The 22721-nt window shown below is 38.7% G+C and overlaps 1 protein-coding gene across 1 annotated transcript in view; it reads left to right on the top strand.

The window, feature by feature from the left end:
• Window positions 1-22721, top strand: part of PRSS12 (serine protease 12) — a 67558-nt gene that overhangs the window by 40558 nt on the left and 4279 nt on the right. Inside the window, 4 exon segments of the mRNA XM_006153093.3 lie at window positions 4299-4440; window positions 10194-10399; window positions 13235-13313; window positions 14125-14247. Of these exon segments, the coding sequence (XP_006153155.1) occupies window positions 4299-4440; window positions 10194-10399; window positions 13235-13313; window positions 14125-14247 (550 nt within the window).

Here is a 22721-nt window from a genome sequence, read left to right as displayed (position 1 = left end):
AAAGTGAGAAATCACCCCCTTTGGGGGATGGTCACCCCACAATCCCTTTTCTTCCATTCTCCTTTTGGGATTTTGGGCATGCATGCACACGTGCCCAGCATGAGTTTAAGCCACTGGTCCAGGATTCGAACCACAGTCGACTGTGGGATTCCATTCCATTATGCCATCTGCTGATCCTGTCTCATCTCTGGCTTTTAACTCTTCAATTTTCAGGCAGAGAAAAATAATTTTTTTTTTAAAATTTGCCAGAGGGTACTTATGCTCATCAGAGAGACACAGAGAAGGAGAAGGCACACCCAATGGGGTGCGGTCATACTACAATCTCTTCTCTGTTTATTCATTCATTTGGGATTTGAAACACACACACACACACACACACACACACACACACACACACACACACACACACAGCTGGTCTGTTTCTATGCTGCTGGGTCTGAGATTTGAACTGTGTGGTCAGCCATATGGGATTTAGCTCCTTTTAACCAATAGGCTATGGTTCTGGCCTGAAAAATAATCTCTCTTCCAAAATCTCTCTTCCAATCCTACAAAGTTTCTACCCCAAGTTTGTTTTTCTTTACTTAAAAGCCTGAATTTCTCACTAACAACATATATAATCACTTGTATCTGAAAAGTAGAATAAAAGATAACTGGCTTCTCTAATAACCTCGTGATAATTATAGATAAAAATTCTCTTGAAAGCAGAGAGCATTTTAACATTCTTGAAAATCCTTAATGTCTGATGAGGAGGCAGAATAAATAAGAATGAAAGAGGGAAATATTTAGAAGACTTTGCAACTTTCCAGGATGTATCTCATCTCTGTTACATATCTATACATATGTTGTGTGTGTGTGTAAGCAGATGTTAAATAGACCTTGATGTTCTCTTTTAACCTCATGATTCAATCCACTTCTCCTGTGCCCTCCTGTTTTAGTACCATGAAGTTCTGTCTTCCCACTATAAAATAACAGAGCTATTGAATCTCACATTATTAACCATATTGTGTACTTTAAGCTTGTTGAAGTATATGATTGATTCTTCTTGTACTCTAAACAGTGAGATCATGGTGACTGTACTAATCTAGCTTTTTTTATTAATTGTCAAAGGGCAGGCATGCTCACTAAATACAGACAGACATACAGAAAAAGAGAGAGAGAGAGAACCCCCAGTGGGGTGTGATCATGCCACAATCCCTTCTCCTCCACTTCTCCATCCTGTAGGGTTTTGAGGCATGCATGCTCATGTGCCTGGCGTGCTTTTCAAGTCATTAGGGCTGGGATTTGAACTGTGGAATTTACCTCCCTTCACCAGTAAGCTCTGTGGCTTGTCCTCATCTAGCTTTACGCCAAGTAGAAGTGCAGTACATCCTTCACAGGCCATAATTCCCCCTTTCTTTTCATTTGTTCTCCTTCTTCCTTGCTTCCTTCTTATGAGGAATTTGTGACCCTTACAGGATTATGTGAGGAGTGATTGCATGTGGTCGATAGAAATGGCTCCTCTCAGCTCCAGACAGCAGGTGTCTGGGTCACAGAGTGATCTGTTCAGATGAGCTCCATCGGTGCTCCTGCTGTAAAGTACTGTTATAACGGTGTGAGCTGAGTTCTCAGAAGACCCATGTAGTGAGATACATTCTATGGTCAAGACCATTAATCTTCTCAGTTCTCCTTAAAAATCTTTTTTAATTCTAGGATGCTAGATGTATGTTTTAAAAATTTATAAAGCCAAGGGTGGTAATTATTAATAAAATATGTGATCATTATTATGAATCTCTTTGGTTCTAATCTCAGTAATGTGTCTGTTAACTGAAGTCATTTGTTCAAACTATATTTGGTCTGAGCCAAATACTCTTTTGGGATAGACTCATATTACCACTTATTCCTTCAAAGAGATCATTACTTGTCCACATTAATACATACTGTGTATGTATCTGTGTGTGTATATATCTATATCTATGTAATAATTTATTTAATTTTATTTATTCATTCATTTTAATTTGACCAGAGGGCGACAGACAGAGAGAGAGGGAAAGTGAGAAAGTAAGCCACCAGGTTTGGGACCTGAACTGTGGTGGGCCATGTGGGAGTGTCTAGTGCCTTAACCACCATGTCACCTGCTGGTCCTCCATACTGCATGTATTAAATGAGAAGTTTAGAGAAGGAGATCGTGGAATAATGACAAAAACAACAACAATTAAGAAACAATGAAATTTTTTTCTTTTTATTTAAAAAACAAATTTTTTTTGGAGAGTTTTTTTTTTTCTTTCTTTCTTTCTTTCTTTCGTTTTTTTTTTTGCTATAGGAGTTGTGCACTCGCCAGACAGAGAGAGAAGAGAGACAGAGAGAGAGACAGAAAGCGAGAAATCACCCCCCAGAGGTGATGGCCACACCGCAATCCCTTCTCCTTCATTCTCCTCTCGGGATCTTGAGCACGCACGCACACGCGCCCAGCGTGAGTTTTAAGCCACTGGGTCCAGGACTCAAACCATGATCGACTACATGGGAGTCCAGTGACATAGCCATCACGCTAAGTACTGGTCCCCTTTTTATTTTTGAGAGAAATTTTTGCTATGGATGCATACTCATTGGAGAGACAGAGAGAGACAGAGACAATAAACATTTTGTTGATTGTGACTTTGTTATATGATTCTACAATATTACTGGTTCTATGAAGCAAACATGACCATGGATAAAAACTAGTGCGCCAACCACTCTGGGGAAAATAAAGACAGATAAGTAAACATGAATATAAGAAATAAAAGTAGGATTTGCCCCACAGCTTACCAATGATATCTTTTTTTTTAAGAATTATTTATTTTTAATTTTACTTATTCATACACTTTTAAAAAAAATTTTGACCAGAGAGAGAGAAAGAGAGGGAGAGTGAGAAAGCAAGTCACCAGGTCCAGGACTCAAACAAACTATGGTCCGCCATGTGGGAGTGTCCAGCACCCTAACCACCACACCACCTGCTGGTCCTGGTATCTTCTTTTAATGAACAAATGTCAAATTAATAATTTCATAAGTTGGTTTAAACATATATTAAAGATTTTTATTGTTACCTGCCTCCTTCCACCTCCTTAGATCTCCTCATAATTCTATCATGCTTCATTTAGTCTCTAAATGATTACTGATAAATCCTGGGAGACCTGATGCTGAAGACCACTCTAGATGATCCAGTGTGTGTGTATTTGTTTGCTCGAGTTGCTGCAGTGGAGCACTGTAGAGTGGGCGGCTTAAACACACATGCTTATTGTCTTGCAGTCCCAGAGGCTAGAAGCCCAAAGTCAAGGTGTTGGTTCCTTGAGAGGAGACTGAGAGTCCAAGGCTGTGGAGATGGATGTGCTCCAGTCCTTTCTGCTTGGCTGTAGATGGCAGTCTGTGTCTGAAGGTCTCCTTTTCATAAAGGCACCTGTCACGATGGATTAGAACCCACCCTGTGAACTCTCAACTCCACCCATGGCACTGTGCAAGTCACAGTGAGGGCCTTAAACCACTGCATGCTGATTGTACTGATAGAGTATGGCATCTACAGACCACTCCTTCGCATAATTTAATTCACCTTAGCCAGGTCCTGGATTCAACTGCAGGTTGGCCTTGTGGGTCTGGGGGAGGCTTAACTACCAGGCTGCAGAGCCGGCCTTGGCTTTTCCACTTGTAAATGTTAGTAATTGTTATGAACTTCAGAGCTTTCCTTGGAATCAATAGTGAATAGCAAGCCTGAGATGGAAATAGCCCGTTGGCTGGTTTCCTCTTTGTTCTCACTCCTCCAGCATTAGGCCTATTCAATTTCTTCATGTGCCAAGGTTGAATCTGTTTATGCCTTCCTAAGAATCTTAGCTGTCGAGTATGCATTGCTAGCTATGTTTGTGGATAAATGAATAGACATGAAACAGAAAAGCTCTAAGTTCATTATTATTACTTTCTCTTACTATTTAGAAATTACTTATGTCAACCCACGATTGTGTAGTGCTATTTGTTCACTCGTTCATTAAGTAAATGGCTATGGCACCTCCTGTAGCAACTGCCCATCCTCTGTCCACTCGGCTCTGTCCTATGGGCAGGGATGCAAAGTGGAACAGTGGTGAGCACTTGCGGACTTCAATGCTTCAAAAGATATTACAAAGTAGATATGGCTTTAAAATGGATATCCCTTCCTTCCTTTCCCTTTTCTTCCCTTCTGTCTCTCTGATTTTATAGCTGATTGAAAAACATTTTTAATTGTATTTTGTTAAGGCTTTCATGCTTTTGTATCGGTTTGCTTGTTTTGGCTTTTCTAATACTTTTGAATCGTGACTTAGGTTTTCCTATCAGACTTATGGACGGAGAAAATAAGAAGGAAGGCCGAGTGGAGGTTTTTATCAACGGCCAGTGGGGAACCATCTGTGATGACGGGTGGACTGATAAGGACGCAGCTGTGATCTGTCGACAGCTTGGCTATAAGTAAGGAAGACCTCATTATTTGGCATGGTTACTTGATGAACAGTTCTGATTATTTTAGGCTTGCTCTTACGACTTACTTAATACATAAAGTTAGTTTCCATCGTCCAGTTGGAAACACAGGCACCATGCTGATTTAATTCAGAGTTAAAAAGAAGCTGTATGTAGAATGTATTCAAATTTGTTCATCTTCTCACAAGAAATATATATTATGACACATAAGAAAAGTAGCCATTTATCTAATAACTAGTTTAGTAACTCTGGTTATGCACACTGTTGCTCTCATGAGCCAAGGATGTTAACATATTAACCTTTTTTGTCAGTAATTTATGTTCTAAAACCATAGCCTTTTAGGGCATCCTACAGTGAGTGAAATAGGTCAGCTGTCATTACTCATGGTATTTATGTTCTAGAAAGTCACTGTGATCTCCGAACTAGCAAATACTGAGACATCGCTCAGCAGTTGTCCTTTTACTGCACTCTGGTTAGTGCCTTTAGTTTTAATTTCTTGCTTTTGTTGTTCGTTATTTCATTATTAAAAATGGCCCCCAAGCGCCAGCCAGTGTCATAGTGGGTAAGGCAGATGAGTCCCATATGGCCAACAGCACAGTTCAAGTCCCACATCTGGTAGCTTGAAAAACACATTGAGTATGTGTGGGTGTGTGCCCAAATCCCAAAAGGAGAAGAGAGAAGGGATTGGGGCGTGGCCATCCCCCCTGGGGGCATGGTTTCTCACTTTCCTTCTCTTTCTGTCTCTGTCTCTCACACTCTATGGCAAAACTAAAACTAAACAAACAAACAAACAAGCAAAAAGCCCTCCAACATACTGCTGTTGCTAAGTGCAAAAAGGCAGTGATGTGCCTTATGGAAAAAAAAAATGTGTGTTTGATAAGATTCATTCAGGCAAGAATTAGTTATCATTTTTTTAAAATGACACTACATGGAATGTGGATGGGACACTTGCTTACCATGTGAGAGCTGCACAGAAGGTAGCAGACCATCTCTTTGTTAGACCTCAGCTGGGTGGCTCAGATTTTTCCTGGTTCTGCGTATGTCTGTGAATGATGGTGAAAGTGCCCTAAGGATTGGCTTTGGAATTACAAAATATGGAAAATGTTACAGGGTTATTAATTTAAAGTAATATACATAAATTGCCTAACTCACAGTTGATTACTGATGGTGATTTGGATTTAAAAATATATCCTTAGTTATGTATCTATATGTCTTCAATATTGATCAGTTTAATTAGTTGGAGAACTTTCTTTATATTCAAAAGTATTTCTAACTCTAACAAAAGTTCAAAATTTTTTGGTTAACTTTTCATTCAGTTTGTTTTGGTTACTCAGATACTACTTCAGTTCTGCTCAGTTTTGGACCTATTTGCAATTAAAATTGCCTTATGGTCAGTGGGCACATTATTTGTGATATAGGTATTTTGTTTTCAAAATATGGTAGTAGAAGGAGACAGGAGTGGTCTACATTAGATGTGTAGGTGAACTTAGTCAACAATTTATTTTAAATATCTTTTTCTCACTACGTTTCTATCACTCTTATTTCCACTTGAAAAAAAATTTTTTTTAAATTTGCCAGAGGGCATGTACACTCTCCAGAGAGAAAGAAAAAAAGAAAAAAAGGAGAAAGCACCTCACGGGACATCATCGCTCTGCAACCCTGTCTCCTCCAGTCTCCTTTCAGGATTTTGGGCACATATGCATATGTACCTGGCATACTTCTCAAGCTTCTGGGTCTGGGACTCAAAGTGTACAGTTAGCCACATGGGATCCAGTGCCTTAACCACCATGCCACTGGCTAACCAGTAATCATTATTCTTGCTCTTGCATTAGAGTCCTTAATGTATTTCCTTACCCCAAGTCAACCATTAAAGCATATTGCCATCTGAGACTGGCTGCTTGGCTATACTTTTATTAACTAATTTATTTAAAGAATTATTCATTTTATTTATCATCACTATTATTATTTTTAAATTTACTATAGGGTACATAAGCTCACCAGAGAAGACACACCACATACACAGATAGAGAAAGTGAAATTTAGAGAGAGAGAGAGAGAGAGAGAGAGAGAGAGAGAGAGAGAGAAAACAAGCCACCAGGTCTAGGACTCAAATCAGGGTTAGCCATGTGGGAGTCCAGTGCCTTAACCACCATGCCACCTGATGGCCCTCATACTTTTATTTTCTTATTTTCATTTGATTATGGAGTTGAACAAATAAACCTAGGATTACCTTTGGTAATGTAAAGGCAAAATATGAACTCTGATCATCAAATTCTATGTGTTAGCCAAGTTTAAGGAGGGAAGAAGTTCCTGAGTATATTCATTAATGCATTATAACTTTGATTTATTTCTACATTTCTACTAGTTAAAAAAAATGTTTCCCCATAGAGTGTGTACACCAGAGAGAGAGAGCCAGAGAGAGGAGAGTGAGAAATCACCTCCACTACCCTCTGATTCTCAAGTTGCCAGATGTGAAACTCCAATCATGGTCGGCCACGTGGGAGTCTAACACCTTAACCACCAAACCACCTGCTAGCCCCTCATTGGTTTATATTTATTATCATTTAGTCCATTTACCCTTATGCTCAAAAATGAATTTAGCCTTATGTTAGCAAAGCTATTATATAAAGAAACCATGGATAACAAGTGTTGGTAAGAATGTGAAGAAACTGGAACCCTTGTACACTGATGTGTAGAATGGCGCAGCCACTTTGGAAAACAGAAAGAGGTTCCTTAAAAAATTAAAAGTAGAACTACTAGGGTCAGCTCTTGGCCTGATGGTTAAGGTAACTGGATTCCACATTGCCCAACATGCGGTTTCAGGTTGTGGCAAAAAACACTCTGGGTACGCATGTGTGTGCATGAGTTCCCAGAACTCTGAAAGAAGGGAAAAATGAAGAAGGGATTGTGTGTTACCAGCCCCTTTGGGGAGGGGATGCTTTCTCCCCCTCTCTCTTTAATATGCACACGCTAGCATATTTTTAAAAAATGAGACTACCATATGACCCAGCAATCCCACTTCTGGGTTTATAATCCAAAGCATCAAATCAGGATCTCGAAATATCTACACTCCCATGTTTATTGAACATTATTCAAAATAGCCAAGATATGGAAACAACTTGAATGCTTGCAGATGAATGAATGAGTAAAAAAATGTGGTATTGTGTATAATGGAATGTTTAAAAAAAAAGAAGAGTTTGTGATTTGCAACAACATAGATGAGCCTAGAAGATATTACACTAAGTGAAATAATCCAGTCGCACAACAAATAGTGTCCAATTCCACATGTATAAGATATTTAAAATATTGCTTTACCAGAACATCTTTTTAAATTGTTAACATACTAAAATATATTTTACACCAACATAAAAAATGATCTGAATTGGGGCCAGCAGGTGGTGTGGTGGTTAAGGGCGCTGGACTCCCACATGGCCGACTGATGTTTGAGACTCGGGCCTGGTGGATTGCCGTCTCACTTATTCTCTCTCTCTCTCACTCTGTCCCTCTCTGGTCAAGTTAAACTAACTAACTAACTAAATAAATAAATAAATAAATAAAGTTAAATATAAAGCTATTATCTGAATTATAAAATAAAATTTAAAAAAATCCTTAACTTCCCCTTCCTAGAAAAGAATAAGACATTTAATATTCTGTGACTTATTTCCTTACTTCCAAACTGATGGGAATCATCTGGAATTTTAGTTTCTTCAAATTATACCCATTTGAATTTCAAATTGGTTTACATTACACATCCCTATTGTCAGCAATTATTTTTATCTTTTAAAAAAGGTTAATAAAATAAACAATTTTTGGCAATTGTTACTAAAAGGAAAGGAGAGAAAATACAAATAAACATTAGAAGGGACAAAAGAGGTACAATCACAACAGATAGATGAATGTTTTTAAGAAGTTGTGGAAGCCTACTGTGAACCATATTTAGCAAATAAATTTGGAAAGTTGATGAAATACACAATATTTGGGAAACTGTGTATCGTCAACCAAAATGTAATTATCAAAGCTGACACAGGAGACGAAAACCTGATTAGATTAATGGCCATGGAGGAGATGCCTGTGATTTTTTTCCCTGGACTTTTGATCAGTCTTTAAAACACAGATCATTCCTTAATGATATAAACGGTTGCAAAGAAACATATGGAAATCTTCCTGTTCATTTTATGAGGTGAATATAATTTGATTTAAAGGCTAGATGAAATAAGTATACACATAAAAAGAAAGCTATATCCTAATCTCATGAATCTAAATACAAAAAAGCAAGTCTAAACAAGATGTTAGTGAATTTAACCCAACAGAGTATTAAAAGAACAGTATACTACAGAGGAATGTAAGGGTGGATCAAACCGACACATTCAATGACTATATTCTACTGTGTCACCTAAGTGGAAACAAATGTGTTCATTTTAATAATGTTGAAATTTTTGTTTTCTTTTTTTTGGAGAGGTTTTTGCTATAGGGCGTGTGTGCTCGCCAGACAGTCAGAGACCGAGAGATAGAAAGCGAGAAATCATCCCCCAGGGGGGATGGCCACGCTGCAATCTCTTCTCCTCCATTCTCCTCTCAGGCTCTTGGGCATGCACGCACACGCACCTGGCGTGAGTTTAAGCCACTGGGTCCGGGACTTGAACCGCGGTTGACTATGTGGGAGTCCAGCGACATAGCCATTACACCAATTGCTGGTCCTAATGTTGAAAATTTAAATAACATCAATATTCCTTCTTCAACCCTCTTATGAGGTTAGACCAAAATAAATCTACTTTAGTTTTATATCACAAATAAACATCACCTAGAACAAAACAAGGGTGCCTGCTTTCACTGCAACGTCTCTACATGGTCTGGAGGTAGCAGTGAGTATTAAGAGCTGAGGTAACAGTATTGGAAAGGAAAAGCTTGAATTGTTCTATGAATAATAATATGACTGTTTACCTACAGAACCTGAGAGAATGAAATGGAAAGACACTAGAACTAGTGTTTATTAATGTTACATGATAAAATATAAATATTAAAGAATAAACTTCCTAAGAATTGTGGCCTATGTGGAAAAGCTAATCTTTACTGAATCTAGAAGACTTCATTAGTAGAGAGACACACTGTATCCTGAATAGAAAGACAAAATGGAAATTAAATCTACACAGTAAATATCATCCCAATAAAAATCTGTGTGGGTGGTGTGGTGAGAGGGATTTCACTTTCATATTCACCTAAAGTCTAATCCATGTGATGCTGGCACGGGAACAGGCAGAGGTTGGTGACATCAGCCACAGCAATGATGATCAACTTTGGTTGTTTATTAATATCGCTGTGTGATTAAAAAAAAGTATTACCCATGCTTGGCCCCCTTTCCATAGATTCCACTTTACTTGATAAGAGATGGATTCAGGTTTTACTTTATTTTTTTTTTAACGTTTTCAAAGGTAATTCTAATGGATAAACCAGGTTGTGAATTACTGAACTGTAAAGACCAGGTAGAGAGGTCTTTGAACTTAAACTGGGAACCTTACCCTTTGGGATTGTCTCACAGTGTGTTGTGTTTTACCTCTGCATCACCATAGGGCTCCTAAGTTTTATTTTTGACAGGCATAAAATAAAATGTTGCTAGCACGTCTGAATACTAATTTTAATATGCAAAAGTTACAGAATAAAACTGACTATGAGTCACTGTGAGTATTGTGATTTACTCATGTATGACCAACTGATTCTCCACATCCTTAAGAATGCTGTGTTTCCAGGGGTCCTGCCAGAGCCAGAACCATGGCTTACTTTGGGGAAGGAAAAGGACCCATCCATGTGGACAATGTGAAGTGCACTGGAAATGAGAGGTCCCTGGCCGACTGTATCAAGCAGGATATTGGAAGACACAACTGCCGCCACAGCGAAGATGCAGGAGTTATTTGTGATTATTTTGGCAAGAAACCATCAGGTAACAGTAATAAAGGTAAGTACCCTGGAGCCCTAGCCAAGTGAAGGATACTAATCTGTATTTCATTACTGCAAGCAGTACTTTGACAAAAATCCCATGCTACAAGAATGTCTCCCAACCATTGTGTTTTTTGTGCTGATGTTTAGAGCCAGGATTCTTGGCAAACTTGTGTGAGTGGAGGTTGCAGGGATAGCAAGGTTCAGGAGGGGGTGAGAGTCCACAGGACCTTGTCATCTCGGGGATCCTCCCTGTAAATTCTCAGCTATTTCTGTACCAGTCCTTTCCCAGGTGTAATAAAAAAAAACTGCCATGCTTGTTGCTATCCGTAAAGATTCAGAATTGACTCTTCATAAAAAGGAAAGAAGTGAAAATATAGAGAAGAAGCGAAGAAAGGCAACTCTTTGCTCTTGCTATTGTTAGAAACAATGGGATTATTTAAAAATGAATTTCAAAATGAAAGTGATATTCGCAGATTTTATTTTCTGAAAAGTAAAAAATTTAAGGAAATTGAGAAATCTTGTAGTATAGTACAGTAAGTAACTGTTTCATAAATAAATAGAGTTGATGAAAGCTCTGAGTATGTTTAATTTTTAGGGAACACATTAATTTTTTAAATGAATGAGTTTTGGAGAATGAGCTATTTTGGGGAAACCAGTGGTTATTTTATTTATTTTTTTTTTTGGAGAGGTTTTTGCTATAGGGCGCGTGCGCTCGCCAGACACACAGAGAGAGAGAGACTGAAAGCAAGAAATCACCCCCCAGGGGGGATGGCCATGCCACAATCCCTTCTCTTCCATTCTCCTCTTGGGATCTTCGGCATGCACGTGCATGAGCCTGGCGTTGAGTTTTAAGCCACCGGGTCCAGGACTCAAACCGTGGTCAACTACATGGGAGTCCAGTGACATAAACATTATGCCAACGGCAGGTACCACCGGTGGTTATTTTTATAAAAAGAACAGTCTCTTCTTCATCTGAATTCAAAGTTCAGAGATTTGATACATAGATTTTTTTTCCTTAAAATCAGTTGCATCTGTATTTGAGCATTCTCTTTTTCTAATTCATTTTAATTGCTGCTAAAGATAATGCAATAAATAAATTAGATGTTAATATGATTCTTTATCATCTGAGGGATTTCTGAGTGTGGCAAGAACACTTAAAACCCTTTGTGCCTTGTTTATGTTCTATTCTTTTTATATATGCACACACATATGCATTCATGCACACACACACACACACACACACACAGGAACTTCAAAAAGTAACTAGAAAAATAGATTTTACTTTCTTGCAGTCTGGTGTTTTGCCCCAGAATGATGTAAACGTTAGGTTTTGCTTGCTCAGTATTACGTCATTTCTTTTCTTGGCATTGTATACATTGACCCGACTTAGAGCATTACTGGGAACTTATGTTTTTCTATTATCCTATAATTTGCTGCATCATCTAGAGGACTCATACTCTTAAGAGATGAAGGTTAAAGTTTGACAGCATGACTCTGAGATCATTTGGCAAATTAATCATTTTGGTTCACATTGGTGAACCTCTTTCTCCATCAAGAAATAACTACTACTGATTTCCCACTGGATTCTCTTTTACCTTGTTATCATGTGATACCATTAGTGCTGATTAGGTCTTCATGTTCTTGGCATGATTCCCACCCTTCTCTTCCTGCACAGATAGGAAAACAATACATATCTTTCCTTTATGCATATATCCTAAACCAAAGTACCCGTCTATAAATTCTCCTACTTGCTAAAATTATTAAAAATATCAGTTATACTTTATTTTATTTGTCTTCCCCTTTTGTTTAAGAGATAATTTTATTTTTTAAAGAAAGGTTTTTTGCTCTAGGGCACATAAGTTTGCCGGAGAGACAGAGAAAGACAGAGAAACAGAAAGTGAGAAATCACCTCCCAGGGGGATGACCATGCTGTAATCCCTTCTCCTCCATTCTCTGCTTGCGATTGTGAGCATGCATATACACACATGCTCGCTGGGTCTCGGACTTGAACTGCTGAAGACTACATGGGAGTCCAGCGATAAAACCATTATGCCATCTGCTGGCCCCAGCTTTTCATAGATTTTTAAACTAATTCTTTATACATTCTAGACAGAAGTCTATTAACTTGGGACGTTTGAATGCATACCCTTAAATACAATTTGTCACTTAAATTGGCTTAGCAAACCCTTTCCATATGTTAATACTCTATAAGGAGTAATGTGCCAATTCAGATCAGAATTCTATCCTGTAAATGTGCTTTTTTTCCTCTGAGCTACATTTTTTTGAAGAATTTTTTTAACTTTATTTATTTATGTTTAATTTGACCAGAGAGGGACAGAATGAGAGTGGGGCAGGAGTGAGAAAGTAAGTCACCAGGTCCAGGACTCGAACTGCAGTCAGCCATATGGGAGTCCAGCGCCCTTCACCATGCCACCTGCCAGCCCCCTGAGCCACATTTTTATGTATGTCTTGGGACAGTGCTGTCTGTGGAAAGCCCGTAATTTAGACCATTACTCTTTACTGTTCTCTTGTTTTGTTTAATGTTCCTGAACTCCATGACAACAAGCAGAAGATGTAGGCACCTTAAAGGATAATGCACTGGACAAGGTCAGACCATTCGGCAGCCAAAAAAACCTCTCAGAGCTGAATGATAGGAAACCTGACAAAGTTTCATCTGTTTGCACATTGCTGTTGTTTAGTTAAATGAGACAACTTCTCACTTTTATGAAAGGAAAAATTATGATTTACAGATAAAAGGCATTTCAAATCGGAGAAGTAACAGGGAAATAGGCCACTTTCGCTTTTCTCTATCAGTGATGACAGTTTTATTAATGGCCTGTGTCTGCTGCAGAGTCACTCTCATCTGTTTGTGGTTTGCGGTTACTGCACCGGCGACAGAAGCGGATCATTGGTGGGAAGAATTCCTTAAGGTAAAGGGTTCTTGGTGGAGATTTTCCATATAAAAAAAATTATTCATACACATACAATATCCCAAACTGAGGATTTTCTGTTCTTATTTAGGGGAATTTTCTTAAGGGTTTTTTTTTTTTTTTAACCGAAAGAGGATTTCACTGAGAATTTTACTACCCTTTGACCTACACTTACTTAATTCAGAACATGGTCATATATCACTACTCTGATTTGTGAGATAGAGGTGTTGCTGAAGAGTTATGTGGCAGAAGCAAAATTTAACGGGCTACCTGAAAATGTGTACCTAAAAAGATTAATTTAATTTAGAATATGTCTGTTTCAGGCTTGAATCATTTTAATATGCTTTTTGTTTGTTAAATTTACTATTGGAAAATGAGCACTTTGTTTGTTAAATCCTAATTCAGACTGCATAGGTAGGGTAGAATGAAAAGAAGAAACTACATTTTAAACCATGAAATAGAGTGAAGACCCAACTTGTCCTAAGAGTGTGAGGGACAGGTGGAATGCCTCCAGATGCCTGGAAGCACGTCTTCAGGGTTGCTGATACTGGTCTGCTCAGAGCTGTAGGGGTATCATTTCAAAGCAGGAAAGGGTCTTACACCTTAAAGTGCCTGTTGTGTTCCTTTCCCCACCTGCAGGCCATCAGTATCAGTGGACTCATTTCTCTGTTTGCACATTGCTGTTGTTTAGTTAAATGAGACAACTTCTCACTTTTATGAAAGGAAAAATTATGATTTACAGATTTAATGGTGCCTTTCTTGGCTTCTCTGCCTGTTATGGATGCTGATGTGTGGCCTGTTTTATTCTTAGGGGTGGCTGGCCTTGGCAGGTCTCCCTCCGACTGAAGTCATCCCATGGCGATGGCCGGCTCCTATGTGGGGCAACGCTCCTGAGTAGCTGCTGGGTCCTCACAGCTGCACACTGTTTTAAGAGGTAAGTGTCCACCTTTCTAAACAACCTGACACAACCCTTGTTCAGTTCTTCCAGTTTTTTCCTCTCGACAGCATGTGGGATGTCAGGGCCAGGTTTTAAGCCTTGCATGTCTATGCCAGCAGCAGAGAAAATGCCTTTTCTTTGCAGGAGTAGAGAGGTGACACAAGGAACCAATAGAGCCCTCTGGAAGCCACTCACTGCCCTTGGGTTAAAGCAAACTCCAGGTTTAGAGGGAAGACGGGTTTTGGGAGGGGAGGCAAACTATGCTTATGCTTCTCTGAACATACCTGAGGGTGAAATCATATCCGCAAAGGGATAGAAGAGACTTCAGATCCTTTGATTGTAAGTGGTAAGGAACAAGGAGTACAGGTTTAGTGTTTTCTTAAAATGTTCTTTCTTTCACAACAGAGACAGACAGAAAGAGGTACCCTCAACTGGTTTTGTCATGTCAATATTCTGCCTAACTAACTCCTGCTAACCCAGCACGTTCAGGTTGACCCAAAATTCAAACCTGTCCCATGGGCGTGTACACGTGAGGGCATTTTGCTGGGTCCTCGGGTATGGGCTCCCTTCAGTTTTATGAGGTCCTATCAATTTGCCCTCTAAAGGAACTGCATCAGTTTATATCCCAGCAATGTATACGTTCCTGTTTCCTTACATCCCCACCTACACTTGGTATGATACTATTAAAATTTTTACTTTTAGCTAATCTTAGAGTTTTGGGTTTCTTTTTAATTACAATGTCCTGACTAATGCCTCCCTCTTTCATGAATTCTGCGTTCATATCCTTAGCCCATTTTTCTATTGGCTTGTCTTTTTATAATGGAGTTTGGTAACTTTTAGATATTTGAAAAATTTTTCCTTATTACCATGTAATGAAGCTATCCTCTCATTTTCTTTTCCTCAATTTATTTTTGTTCTGCTTTCTATATTTATACTTTTAATCTGCTTACAGTTTATTTTTTGTATGGCTTACAGTGTGAGGAAGGGATCTAATTTTATACTTCTCTTTGTAGATAGTTTCCTTAGCACTTTTTAAATTTTTAAGTTAAAAAAAAATTTCCATAAGGCATATGTGCCTACCAGAGACAGAGAGGTTCCTGCAATCACACCTCATCTTCTGACTTTCAAGCTGACACACAGGACTTTTCTTTTTTGTTAGCCATATTCTTAACATTAAAGGTCAAGGCCTCCTTGTTTAGTGGACAGGATACATTATGATCTGAATGTTAAAGAATAATGATGGGGAAGAATATAATGGAGTTGGCAGACACTTATCTTTATCTGTTCAACATACCAAATGCTACACTGAAAAAGGACACGGATGGCAAGTTAATCATGTTTCTGGATGCCAGAAGACTGGGCAAGACAATGACACTTGGAAGACATGTAAGACCATGTTGCAGAAGATCTTGAAAGACTGATCCTAACAAGCAATATAGAATAAAGATGAAGTAAAATGTTGCCATTAGTTCCAGAAAACTTGGCTTAAATACAGCACAACTGAAAAACAATCTTGGATTTTTGTATCTTGCAACCCTTATATGAGTTGTGATGAAATATGGCTGTTCATGAAATGAACTCAGTCTTGAGGGGCACCGACAGAACAGTGCTTAGACAAAGTAGTGAAGAACCTTGCTAGCCTGTCCTACCATACTCAAGCTATTGCCTGACACATAAGCACTGCTGCTACCAAACAGGAGCCAGTGCTCAGTTCTGAGTGCCACACTGTATCCAACATGGCACACCAAGGACAGCAGGAAGGAGAGATCATGTGGAATCAGATTAGATTAGATTTGCCTATTACTTCAAATACCATTGAGGTTAAAGGAAGAAAAGACTATTTTTAATTTAACTAAGGAAGAGTTTTGTTGTTTTAATTTCCTTCCTTTTTTCCTTCCTTCCTTTTTCCTTCCTTCCTCCTTCCTTCATTTTTTTTAATTGCCAGAGGGCACTAGGACTCCCGAGAGAGAGAGAGAGAGAGAGAGAGAGAGAGCGAGCAAGCGAGAGCGAGTGCACTCCCTTCCCTCCCCATTGGGAATGGTCACACTGCAATCCTTTTTCTGTATCCCATCAGGATTTGGGACATGCACACACATGTGCCTGGTGTGTTTTCGAAGCCCCTAGGGCCAAGACCATAATCACAATCAGCGATGTGGGATCCAGATTTCTATGAATAGCACTTAAGCACTGTGCTAGAGGGCTGACCCTGTTTTTTAATTTCTTTAACATTCAAGACAGTTCAAAGATGGCATGGGTTGGTAGGAGGAAAAGTGAGTTCTGTTATGGAGTCTGTTTAAGTAGAGAGAGTCCAGATTCATGTATAAGTATAGGTGGGTGGTAGATAACTTCTAATGTGTAGAACACGAAGTTCAGGAAAAATGTATTATGAAAAGCTTTGCATTTAGTTTTTAAAAATTTGACCAATAAACTAACTTTAACTTCATTATTTCCACATACTTTATGAAGTCCCCTGTATAGTGGTGAGAAAACATAACCCATATTTGAAGGATGGCCATTATTGCCTAGACAATTAGACCTGAGATTTATGTAGTAAACCTAGAAAAGAAATACAAGGCCTGGAATGCTGGGTTTATAAATTTCAGTTTTATTCACTAGGCAGTGGGAAACCCCTGCAGATTTTTTGAGTTTTGAAATGTGATGAAAGAGAAGTTTTAGGAGATAAAGCATTTGGAGATGTATGGAATAGATCTGAGGGACTAGGGCACAATTATGAACCTAGGGTCTGAAAACGAGCTTAACATTATATGAAAATTTTGCATATGTACTTAATATGCTTTCTTTCTGCAATGACTCAAATTAATCTGTGTTACCAAGTGGTTAAAATCTAGTATGGGAGGAACCAAAAGAACTGTAAGGAAGGGACCCAATTTTATACCTTTATACTGAAAGGAGAGCAGTTATAAGGTTATTATGATACTAGAGATGGAAGGTGGAAGGGGAAAGGGGGAGAGAAGTTGAAGGCACTTTGTAAACATCAGCAGCTCTTGGCATAGTATAATGGAAGGAGACTTGGGTATGGTCATCGAGACCCAGTTCCAGTGGTATGTTTAATTTTGCTAGAAGGTGTGTGCACTCACCAGAGAGATGCAAAAATTGAGAAAGCATCCCTGTGGGGTATGGTCATGTCACAATCCATTCTCCTCCATTTCTCCCTCCTTATGGGATTTTGGCTGCACACACACACACACACACACCTGCTGTTTCTCAAGCTGTCAGGTCTTGTATTTGAACTATGCTGCCTGCCTTGTGGGATCTGGCTTCCTAACTGCGAGGACTCAGGGCCAGTCTTGTATGTTTAACTTTGAAGAAACCATTTAACCTCTTGGAGCCTTAGTATGTTCATTTGTAATTTAAGGAATAATATTCCACAGTGAGGTAACAATGACCTTCAGATTATTTCAAAGTATTTTAATAGACTGTAAAATGCAAAACATAGCTATTGGTATGTTGGGGTTCAATGTGAGTAATCAAAAAATATATTAGCAAAAGTAGGAAATTGAAGATGTACTAGTGGAGAATAAATAGGAAAACTGCAAAATAATTGAAGAAGCCTTTTTTTTTTTTTTTTTTTTTTTGAGTTTTTGCTATAGGGCACGTGTGCTCACCAGAAAGACAGACAGATACAGGTGCCAGCAACTGGCGTAATGGCTATGTCACTGGACTCCCATTTAGTTGACCGCGGTTCGAGTTCTGGACCCGGTGGCTTAAACTCACTCGAGGCATGTGTGCGTGTGTGCCCAAGATCCCGAGAGAAGAATGGAGAAGGGATGATGGCATGGCCATCCCCCCAAGGGGGTGATTTCTCACTTTGTCTCTCTGTCTCTGTCTTTCTAGTGAGCACACGTGCCCTATAGCGAAAACCTCTTAAAAAAAAAAGAAAAGCAAAGAAAGACAAAGAGATACAGAGAGACAGAAAGCAAGAAATCACCCCCCTTCCCCCCGAGAGGATGGCTACACTGCAATCCCTTCTTCTCCATTTCTCCTCTTGGGATCTTGGGCACACCTGCACATGTGCCCAGCGTGAGTTTAAGGAGCAGGTCTGGAACTCAAACCATGGTCCACTACATGGGAATCTAGCAACATAGCCATTACGTCACCTGCTGGTCCCTGAAGAAGCCTATCTTGAGGTCTAGAGTTTAGACAAAATAATTCAGGATATTTAGATTTTCCTCCCCTTATTCAAGATTCTTTGCATTTCTTTTTTTTTAATTAACTAACTAATTAATTAATTTTACATTCTTTCACTGAACATCATCACAGCATACAAAATGCAATTTCCCATCCAGAAAACACTGTATAGTGGCTTAATCATACATGTTATCATCAACAAATAATTTTCAATTTTTTTGTTTCTTGTGTATAAATTCTTCTGAAGGCCTGCCTTTTTTGCCTTTCCAGAGTGAATTCTCAGCAGAAAATCTTCATTTTTCTTATTCCCCAAAAGCATGAGATCTCAGCTCCCATGGAGTATTATTGCCTTCGTCTCCAATAGTTGGAGATGTCTTCTTCTGAAAGCTGACTCTGCACTTCAAATCTCAGCTAGAAGTTGTAATGTTAAAGGTTCAAAGCTTAAAGTAATAAAGTGGGAAAGGTTGCCCCAATAAAAAGCACACATTTGAAACTTGGCTCTGACTTTCAGGTTTCCTTGAAGGCATTGTCCCCTTTCCTTCTCTTTCTCTCTCTCACTCTCTCTCTTTTGTATGTGTTGGATTTGTTTGCTGACATGTCATGATTCTTTCCTTGGCCTGCTTCTTCTAGATGATTGCTTAAAGTCTTTAACTGTCTCACTTGTGTTTATAAATTAAGCATCTATATATTATTTGGCACATAGATTCTCCTAAATGACTGTTACATGATGGGGTTTGGTTGCCAAATAGTAGATATATTTAAGAATGTTGGACTTTGTAGAGGATGGTGGGATTTTCAACCTAGATCAACAGATTTCTCCTTCCATATGGCATTTGGAATTTCTTCCATTATCAGCAAAATATAGGATAATGACTGTTGATTAAAGAGCAGGGGGAAGGTTACGATGTGCAGTATTTTGACATACTTTGGCTATAATGAAATATTATTACTATTATTATTATTATTTGCCTTAGGGCAGAGGCAGTGAGAAAGTGAGAAATCACCCCCACCACACACACATCCCCTGAGGGGATGGCCATCCCACAACCGCTTCTCCTCTTCTCCTCTTAGGGTTTTGTGCACACACATCTACGTACCTGGTATGATTTGCAAGCCGCTGGGTCTGGGACTTGAACCATGGTTAGCCATGTGGAAATCCAGCACCTTACTACCATGCCACCTCCTGGTCCCGGAAGATTCTTTTAATAGGAGTAGGGAGAAAACTACTTTGTACATATGTTATGTATCTATCTGCCTTGGCCTGTGAACTTTGCCGGATTTCATAGACTTCCTGTTTGAAGTGCCTGAGGAGGCTATAACTAAATATTGCAGTAAGTTTATTAAAATGCATAAAGCCAGTCTCTAGTGTTTAGAACAAGTTGCAATTCTTGTTTTTCTAGGCTCTGGGACTTTGGTTTAAAACATTCTTCCTTTCATCACCAGAAACACTGAAACTTGCAAAATACAGACTGTAGTGTAGAAGCAATGTAGTCAGCTCTGAGAGGTTGCTGTCTTTTCAGATTTCTCGGGAGTGAAAGATGGTTTAGTCTAATTTAAGAACTACTGGTAGGAGATACAATTTCATATTTTGAAATGAGCTTCCCACCCCTCCTTTTTTTGTGTGTGTCTGCTTTTTCAGCTACTGGACTTTTGTATACATAAAGGTTTCTGTTCATTAGGCCTTCTTTGGTGCTTAATTCTTGCAACAACGATACAGGCCAGTGCCCTTAAACAGCCATTTCTAAACGATAAGGCATAGACTGTAATAACCATCTGTGTTTATTTTATGGGATGAGAGTTTTTCATGTTTGTTTTATTTTCAGAGTAGTACTTTTACATCATCTTCATATCAGATCATGTAGGAATGATGGCCTGGAGAGGAGATCAAAATGCTATCATTTCAGAGCCACCAGCCTCAGTTACACTCATTTTAGAGAATAGTCTCTTTGATGGTACTTGACTGGAAAGCTGGCAAGTTTCAGTAATCCAACTCTTACTCACTCTGAGCTTTCATGTATTGTGGAGTACCCAAACTTCTATGCCAAGATAGCAAAAGTAACTGAGCTAGATGGTAAATTACTATTTAAAGGCCTTCTCATTTTTCATATTTCCTAGTGGTAATGCAACACAGACTTTTGAATGCAGTATCCTATTGGCAGACTGAAGTGGAAACTTGGATAAATTTTTTGGAGTTGTGCTGCAAATCTTTCCTAGTATAAATTGTTTGCTTTTGCTATTTTCTATTCAAAACCTTAACTATGAGTAGCATGATGACCTTGTGTCTAGAGTGATGCAGCAATGATTGAGAGACCGGTATTAAACCAATTCCTTTAATCGCTTATTCTGATAACATGATTTTGGGGGCATGAATACACCTGAAACAAGAATTCTCTTATTTCTGTAATTCTACTCCAAATTTGATTTGTTCAAGAATTTTACATTTTTTGGGAACCAGCAGTTAGAGTAATGGCTATGTCACTGGACTCCCATGTAGTCGACTGCGGTTTGCGTCCTGGACCCGGTGGGTTAAAAATCACGCCGGGCGTGTGTGCGTGCATGCCCAAGATCCCAAGAGGAGAATGGAGAAGGGATTGCGGCGTGACCATCCCCCCTGGGGGGTGATTTCTCGCTTTCTCTCTGTATGTCTCTCTCTGTCTGGCAAGCGCACGCGCCTTACAGCGAAAAACCTCTCCAAAAAAAAAAAAAAATTTTTTTTTACATTTTTTGACTTTTTGCCTAGAATGCCATAGCAGCTGGAAATCATCAAATTGTTGCTCTGAACATCAGAAATGTCTAGATCTTTTTAACTAGAAAGATGACGCACAAAGGTGATGGGCCTTACTTTTCAGGAACAGTGTGTCAGATGCTGAACATATGTTCCTCATGGCCTAGTACCTTATGGTATAGTTCTTATGAACACAGTCTTTGGTGATATATATACAGTATCATCAATCATGCTAAAACCATTTCCTGAGTATGCAGTATACATATAAGTAAGGGATGGTAAAAGGTTCCACCAAGGTTATTTCTCCCTGAGCAATTGGAATCATTTATACAAGCAACTTCAATTAGCTTATTTTTGAGTTTTATCCAGACGACAGAGAAAAACAGATTTAGTAGTAGCAGATGTGCACAGGCTAAAGTAAAATACTGTTTTGCCTGTAGAGATGAACCCATATAGAAAACAGAGAATAGGACCCTGTAAGCTGAATTAATTCTATTTTCAATTGTAGTAATTTTTTTATTGTCATTTATTTTAAATTTAGAGTCTCAGAGAAATTGGATGTTGGATCTTACCAAACTGTTATATCTCAGAGATCCTCTGTTGCTCAAGCTTGTCTGGGAATTTCATCCAATTTTTATCTGAGGGGGCGTTGAAGGCATTTCAACAAAGCAAACTGAATGATGTGTCAGCCAAAACCTGAAATGTTTGCTTTAGAAGCATTTTTGAATATAATAAACAGCCCATCAAGATAATAAAAGTTATACTAGAAGAACCTTAATTAAAATACATAGTACATTGAGAAAGGATTTTTTTATGGTTCCTTTGAGAAACTTGGAACCATGATAGGTGCTTTGCAAGTCTACAAACATATTGGAAACTCTAGCCAAAGTGTACTCCTAAAGTATATACAGTAATCATGCCCACTAAGAGAGGGGACAAGAGAAGGCAAATATTTGGATGAAAAAATCTAATCCAGTATTGTGTCATATGTTCTTTAAATTCCAAGCATACAATCTATTCTAAGAATAACTGGAGTTCAAGGAGCACAAGACTATTGGGTTTAGCTGGTCCTGTTCCTTAAATCAGGACAACTTCAAATGCATAGGTATTAATAAAGACCTGCATTTTGACAAGAATATTCTTTTTTATTAGGTATTTTATTTTTATTCTCAGCTTACATTAACCAAATATCCTAAATTGGAGAGCATACTAAATTAACTCATAATTGGTGAACATGCTAATTCTGGGGATATACCTACCTACTTGATCCAATGGAATGGAACATGTATGCTTTTTGCATTTTGATATGTTAGTAATCTTTTAGGATGTTTATTTCACCTAGCGTAATTCCAGGCACGCAGGGGCTCCTTATGCCCATGCCTTTACAAACTCTTTGGTTCAGTGGTTCCCAAGCCTTATTGTGAATTTGATTCACCTATGATTCTATAGGAGCTCTATTAATTTATATTCTCAGAAACTGTGGTTTGGATATTCATTTTTTAATTTTTAAAAATTTGCTATAGGGCATGAGAGAGAGAGAGAGAGAGAGAGAGAGAGAAAGCATCCCCTAAGGGGGTGAGCACTCTCCATACACCTC

The sequence above is a fragment of the Tupaia chinensis genome, unplaced genomic scaffold (genome assembly GCF_000334495.1).
Source record: "Tupaia chinensis unplaced genomic scaffold, TupChi_1.0 Scaffold000362_1, whole genome shotgun sequence".
Classification (NCBI taxonomy): domain Eukaryota; kingdom Metazoa; phylum Chordata; class Mammalia; order Scandentia; family Tupaiidae; genus Tupaia; species Tupaia belangeri.
Note: the sequence above shows the minus strand (reverse complement) of the source record. Positions and strands in the feature narration are given on the sequence as shown.